This window comes from Portunus trituberculatus, chromosome 30, assembly GCF_017591435.1.
Source record: "Portunus trituberculatus isolate SZX2019 chromosome 30, ASM1759143v1, whole genome shotgun sequence".
Classification (NCBI taxonomy): Eukaryota; Metazoa; Arthropoda; class Malacostraca; order Decapoda; family Portunidae; genus Portunus; species Portunus trituberculatus.
In genome coordinates, this window is record NC_059284.1 from 777,965 (window position 1) to 785,380 (window position 7,416).

At 51.4% G+C, this 7,416-nt stretch overlaps 1 protein-coding gene across 1 annotated transcript; it reads right to left on the reverse strand.

Moving 5' to 3' along the window:
• Positions 1-619: 619 nt before the first annotated feature.
• LOC123510708 (uncharacterized protein K02A2.6-like) lies at positions 620-2,008 on the reverse strand. Its single transcript, XM_045266042.1, has one exon. The coding sequence runs from the start codon at positions 2,006-2,008 to the stop codon at positions 620-622; it is 1,389 nt and encodes a 462-aa protein (XP_045121977.1).
• Positions 2,009-7,416: the final 5,408 nt, after the last annotated feature.

The window sequence follows — 7,416 nt, forward strand, 5'->3', positions numbered from 1 at the left end:
TTTCCCTTGCGTAACATAACTACAGTATGCCTAAATATGACAAAAATTTCATATGAAAAAAGAAGTAATATATAAAATGGAGTTAACTTTAGGTAAAACCCAGTTTACCGTTGTTTTGGTTGACTTTGGTTGAGGAAATACACATCTCCGAGTCGAAGTGAGCTACACAAAGGTTGTGTCAGAAATGTAACCAGACAGTGCCGAGAATAAAAAAAAATGCATGTAAGTAGAATTGGGAGCAATCTTCAAGGTTACATGTTACCAAGGTACTCGTAGATAGATTGAAGGTTTTCCAGCTTTGTTGGCCTCAATTATTGAAATTATATAGAATTAGGTTAAGCATTGTGGGATTGAAGAGAAACACAGAGCGGCTGGACGTGGGTATAATGACAGCAAGTGTACAGTAAGCTGGCCGGCGTCTCACTGCCGCCTCCACTGAATGCGTCCTTGAGCCTGGCTCGCAGTTGCCAGCTCTCTCAAGAAACTAAAACTCCTACATCTCCCCCTCAAGATTGTAAGAACAAACATAATCTTAAGACAATGGAAAAAAAAAAAAAACTAAACTGACCAGTCCACAGAACAAAACAAAAAGTAATTATGGTGTCACATAGTCCTCTAATCACCTCGGTCGAACCCTGTGCCTTGGCCGTCGTGGCGGCGGGGGTGAAGGTGCTTCTGGTGTGAGTGGTTGCGGCTCGAGTGTTCCTACCGGGGCGAGCGGCTCTCGCGGTGAGGCGGGCGGCTCTTGCTGTGGTGGGGCCTCTTTCAAGTGGCCGCGCGTGCGTATGGATATGCGACCACTCCCGTCCATTCTTACCGCGTACTGGCGGTAAGGGTGGACCTCGACGACGGTACCAGACTTGCTCCATACCTTGCTAGTCTGGTCTTGAACCCACACACGGGCTCCTGGCTGCAGACGACGTCGTCGACGGCGCTGGCCCGGGCTCTGTTGGCGTATTTCCTCGTGACGCTGCGCCATCTGAGTCTCCCTCTCTTCCAGGGTCTGCTGCCAGTCTTGCTTGACCTTGTAGTTCTGCTTGGCTGTGGGGACTCCGTCTCTCAGCTGTCTTCCTGTCGTTAACTGTGCGGGGGACATGTTTACCCCCCGCAGCGGGGTGTTGAGGTATTGGAGGAGAGCCAGCGACACTTTGTCGTTGTCTAGGCTGCCGCTGGTCCCCGTGTTGTCTCGCAACATCCTCTTGGCTGTCTTCACGGCCGCCTCGGCGCGGCCATTAGATTGGGGGTACTGAGCGGATGAGAGACGGGTCGCGACTCCCCACCTCTTGAGGAATGCAGTCATTTCCCCACTCACTAGGTTTGTACCTCCATCAGTAGAGAGCTGCTCTGGGGCCCCCCATCTGGTGAAGAAGTGCCTCAGGTGCTTCATGATTTTACCGGAATGGGCACCCGAGGGTAGATGCGCCACCTCCAGCCACCCCGTGAGTCTGTCAGCGTATACCAGGTAAGTTTGACCTCCCAGTTGGAATAAGTCTGCCACCGTCTGCTGGAAGGGGTAATCGGGAGATGGCGTGAGGATAAGGGGCTCAGGCGGTTGTGAAGGCGCGTTGGCGTCACAGGTGTTGCACATGGCCCGATGATGCTGCAGATCACCCTCTATCCCAGGCCAATACACTGTTTGCCTGGCCCTCCTCAGCATGGAGTCGAGGCCTTGATGGCTGGCATGAAGACTGGTGGCTACTCGTTGACGTAGAACATCAGGGATGACGAGTCGCACACATCCCTGGTCATAGGTATAGGTGACTAGGCCACGGGACACTGCCAGTCTGTCCCGTACGCTGTAAAAGGGGCGTAAGCAGGCGAGCTCCTGTGACTTGTGGGGCCGCCAGTCGCCGCTGCACACTCTTGAAACCAGCGACTGGTATGTGGGGTCCTCAAGCGCCACTTGCAACACCATCTCTTCATCGATGGTGGTACACCCGCTCAAGTCAAAGGGCGGATACCGCAGCTGCGGACATAGCTGCGGCGATAGCGACGTCTTGATCCTCATCCACCTCGTCCGGGGCAGCCTTGGCTGAGGGATACCTGGATAGGAAGTCGGCTGCTGCGTTGTTTTTTACCTGGCAGGAAGCGCATGGTGAACTTATATTGCAGGGTCCGTTCCTTAAGCCTGAAGAGCCGGGGATTGGCGATGTCCTTTAGGGCCCTGTCACCAAATAACTTAACCAGGGGACGGTGATCCGTGGCGATGACCAGGTTGGGGCATCCCAGGAGGAAAAGCCGGGCCTTACGCAGGCACCACGCCACCGCCAAGGCCTCTCCTCCACTGGCGCGTATCCTGCCTCGGCCTGAGTGAGGTGCCGACTGCCACATAACGCCAGGCGCCACCCTCCCTTGCAGCAGAGGGGAGCGTCGGCTGGCGGGCAAGAGCAGTACTGTTGCATCACCACGAACCCAATGCCGTCCTTGCACCAGTCCGTGATGGCGATAGTGGACCGGGTCTTGTCGTAATATGCCAGCCCCTGCTTGGCTAGCTGACAGACGACCTCTTTCACTTGCGTGAATGTCTTGTGAAGGCACTCGTCCCAGTAGACGCCCTTACCTGCTGGCTTCTTGAGCAGGTCCCTGAAAGGCGACATGAGTGGGGCAGTGGCCAGAAAAGGCGCCAGCTGGTTTATGAAGCCAAACCAGGAGCGCACGTCTGTGATCGATGGCTTGTCGGGCATCTTGAAGTCCCTGACGGCGGAGAGGCGCTCTTCAGTCGGCTTGTACGTGTCCCAGGCCAAGTGGTAACCGACGAAGTCGACCTCCCTCTGGCAGAAGCGAAACTTCTCCGGTTTCAGTGTTACTCCGGCCTTGGCACACACCTCCAAAAAATCGTAGACGTGCCAGAAGGCACCCTCCACGCCTGTGTCGTAGAGGAGCGTGTCGTCGACACACTTGTGCTTCCGTGGCAGGTCGATGATGGCATCATCGAACCTTTTGGTGTATGCATCCCCCGCTGCGCAGTGTCCCATGGGCGTCCTGCAGTATTGGTACCTGCCCCACGGTGTAATGAAGGTAGTGAGGCGTCTACTCTCCTCATCCAGCTCCACGTGGTGGAACCCCCAGTGTGCGTCTGCCACAGTTTTGTAGGTGTGGGCCGGGATCCCAGAGGCCATATCGAATGGTGCAGGCGTGTGGTGAGTCTCCCGCTGGCAGCACGCGTTGAGCTTCTGGAAGTCTACAGTGCGGCGTGGCTTACCAGACTTCTTCGCGACCACTACCATCCTGGCACACCACTCTGTGGCCTCTCCTGCAGGGACAGGACGGATAACGCCTTTCCGAACGTCCTCATCCAGCTGCCGCTTGACCTCCGCTTCCCAGTGCTTCGGAACGGAGGCGGGGGTGTGGCAGGCATAGGGGGTTGCGTCAGGGGACAGGTGGATGTGATGAGGGGGTCCCGCCATGACTGGCAGGGGATACTGGTCGGTGTCGAAGGTCGATGTCGAGAAATGCCCGAGAAGCCACTCCTGTAGCATTGGCACGTTCTCCTCCAGAGGCGAAAGCGGCATGGTGGCTGGTCTGGGTGGCGCGGCAGGCGGTCTGGGTGGTGGCGGGCTGGCACCGCTGCCGCTCTCGCCGCCCACGCTCGCCACCTCCCTGAGTGGAGGCTGCGGGAAGTCCGCGTGTACCAGACCCAGATCCCTGCAGGCGTCGAGAGACAAGTAGATCTTTTCCACCGACTTCACGAAGTACACATCCTGCTGGGTATAGTGGCCAGGGATGCTAAAGTGGCATGTCGTGGCACCCAAGGTGGGCAGGTTAATGCCGGCGAGGTCGCGCAAGCCGGCGCGCCCCCGCAACTGCCTGGGTGCGAGGCCCAGAGTCTTCAACAGCGTGGGGCCAGCCACACACACCTGCGCACCTGTGTCCGCGATGGCTGTGGTGGGGTGCTGTGGGCCGCCCTCCGGTCCAGAGACGAGGACCTGAAGCTTTGGCTGGCGCGTTATTCTGGCGGTTGCCACCACCGCACTGGCCACTGCGTCCTTCCTTGCAGGCTTCCTTCCCCCCTTTGCACACTGCTTGGAAGTGGCCCAGCTTTCCACAGGCACGGCACGTGGCGTCAGCTGCGGGGGCAGGATGCCCTGCCAGGTTGGTGCCGCTTGCCGCAGTAACCACAAAGGCGATGGCGGGCTTCTCTGGGGCCAGCCGCGGCGATGACGTCATCCTCACTCGTGGCGCCAAGCGAGGCGTCACTAGCAGCAGCCTCGGGGTGGCGGTTTGGCGGGAAAGCGTGAGCGTCTCTCTGAGCCGCCTCAAACGCCACACAATATGACCGAAGACTGTCGACGTCTCTAAGCTTTACGTGGCACTGAAAGACCTCGCGTCGTAGGGCTGGGTCACGCAGCCCAGCGATGAGCTTTCGCACTAGCATAAAATCACTCAGATCCTTGTCACAGTCCGGGCACTGAAAAACACAGTCAAGCACCATCTGGGAGCACTTGGTAAAGTAATCACTCACTGATTCTCCCAGGGCCTGCTTAACACCAAAAAAATTTGACCACTGCACTGCCTGGTTCGCTGTACGTAGTACCAACCTGCTGACGTTTTCCAGGGCCTCATCAGCGGAAGTGGCGTCCCACTGAGCCTTAGGGTACCTGGCGTCGAGCGCTTTCTGTAGCTCAGGGGCGCACAAAAGGCGGATGTAACGTGCGGCGTCTCCTTTGCCGACAGCGTTGAGTTCGATCCAGTCTTCTAAGGATCGACGCCAGGTCCTAAAGTCTGCTGCAGACATGTCTAGGTCACACTTGTCCAGCCCAGCCGTACTGAAGACCTTGCGTCTTGGCGTTCCCATTGTTGCAACATCTCGTTGCAAGGCTGCAATGGCTCCCTGCTGGGATAGCAGGAACGTCTGAGCCTGTGCTAGGAAGCCTGCTCCCTCCCTCCTTCTTCCAGAAGCGGCAGGGAACCGCGGGCGTCTTGGAGTGGTCATCGTGGACGTAGGAAGACTGCTATTCACTGCGCCATGTGGGATTGAAGAGAAACACAGAGCGGCTGGACGTGGGTATAATGACAGCAAGTGTACAGTAAGCTGGCCGGCGTCTCACTGCCGCCTCCACTGAATCAGGGTTCCCAGATTTCTGTGCCGAAATTATCGTACACACCCGTCAAAAATTATCGTATTTTGTGCTAGATTATCGTACACCAACATTCACCTAGCAACTTTTTGTCAGTTCTACAGAATACCACAAAATATACCATTGGAACACTAGACACCAAAAAGTTTTTCTTAGGCATTTGATATAGGTTCTGAAAAGCACTGCATGTTACGAGAGGCTATCGTATACTCACCCTTTTATAGGTCGCTGGCTGAATCCCCGTGGATTTCTGGATAGTTTGGATCACTTTCCACACCAGTTGGATAAAGTACTTGGGAAGTCATACTCCTTATCATGCTCCTGGATGGCTCGAATGAGGTGCAGTTACTGTTTCCTTCGCTTGTTACAGACTGTTTTGCTAAAAGAATGTCTCTTACTGATTCTGTTTTGAGTTTGTTTCTGTCTTTAGTTTTCATTCTATTTATGTCCGAGAAACATCTTTCACAATCTGCATTTGCATGGGGCAATGAAAGGCATGCTAGTGCAAAGTCAGACACGCACTTGTATTTTGACCGTCCTCGCTATCCAGAATCAGCCTTACTTCACCCCAAAACAAGTCAGGAGCTTTATCTTTACTTTTTCCACTTCCTTGTCCCCACTCATGATGTTTTCTGAAAGATCTTCAAATTCAAGCTTCCTCCATTCGTCATCCAGTTGCTGCAGTGTGGCATCATCTCCAGCAATTATGCGTGGAAGATGAACTGCCAGAGGAACCAGGCTATGTTCGCGAACTCCTTTCTTACCCAGAACGTAGGCTGGCTCCAAGACTGACAATCTTGAAAGAACTGGGTCCTCAAAATCAAGTCTCTTCTTGATCTGTTCTGCAGCTATCCACGGCACTGCGTTTATCTGCCATTCTCTTTGCTGTGAAGTGTGCCAGGTAGTAAGAATTAAGCCAAGTAGAATAACACCCGCAAATGAGCGTCCTGCTGTCTGAGGCCCCCGATGAAGACTAATGAGGCCTCCCCGGTCCCTCCTTCCCCTCACCCAGTCTTTACAGGAACTGATCGTATAGTGCCTCCCCTTCGCTCCGTCTCCAGCCACTCACCCGATACACGAACTGATCGTGTATAGTCCGCCCTTCACTCCTCCCTCCTCCAGCCACTCACCAACCCTCCACCTCCTCTCTCTCTCTCTCTCTCTCTCTCTCTCTCTCTCTCTCTCCATTTTTTTTTATGGAGTAGAATATACTCTCGCAGTATCACTTCCAAAAGGAATTATTTCATGAAAAGTATAAATTATTGTACAAAACTGCAGATTATCGTATTATCGTACGCACTATATTTTTTATCTTACAGTATGCTAAATTATTGCACTTGTACGATAATTATCGTACGTCTGGGAACCCTGCACTGAATGCGTCCGTGAGCCTGGCTCACAGTTGCCAGCTCTCTCAAGAAACTAAAACTCCTACAAGCATGTACTGTAATTATGTGATAAGTCATTCAGTTCCCCGAAATATATGTAATGCACTTGATGGTCTTTTCTTGTCTATAGGTAGAAACTTTTTATGATGAATGGAAATTCTGTCAATATTGATCATTGAATTATATGAGGTATATGTAGACATCTTTACAAATAAACTACATCAGCCTTATTTTCTCTTGTCATTACAGATGTGATGTATGGAGAAAGGCAGTCAAGGCTCCTCAGATTTTGCAGCTGAAAACTTCAGACCTGAATGAGAGGTATAGGGTCTGCGGCTACCATTTCTCTTCCTCGAACTATTTAACCTCGACCAAACTCCTACATAATGCCTATCCAGACCAAAACCTGCCAGGTAAGAAATGTTGTATGATTATGGTTCATTTGTGCCTAGGTACTGTACTATACATCACAACTATGTGAATCTGTTTAAATTATATAATATATTTAGTATTTCTTTGCTGTATATGTAATCACTATTGAAAAATAGAATAGATGCACACACACACACACACACACACACACACACACACACACACACACACACATATATATATATATATATATATATATATATATATATATATATATATATATATATATATATATATATATATATATATATATATATGCATAAATGTACTATTGTTATACAATAGCTATGATAATTTTCATGAGGAACTTGCATATAGTGTCCTTTGACTTTTCCATTTTAATCAATAGCAATTCCAATTTCATCAATTTCCCAGTTGATTAATAAGTGTGTTTACAGCCAAAAAAAATATGCCACAATATGCCTAACATTCTTATTCTTGCAAATCATGTTCATCACATTGAAACAACAAAAAATAAAGTATTTTAACATTATTTCAGACACTCCTGCTATACATTA

Excerpts from the sequence above, each read along its gene's own strand:
- LOC123510708 (XM_045266042.1), bottom strand. The coding sequence starts at position 2,008 with ATGAGGATCAAGACGTCGCTATCGCCGCAGCTATGTCCGCAGCTGCGG.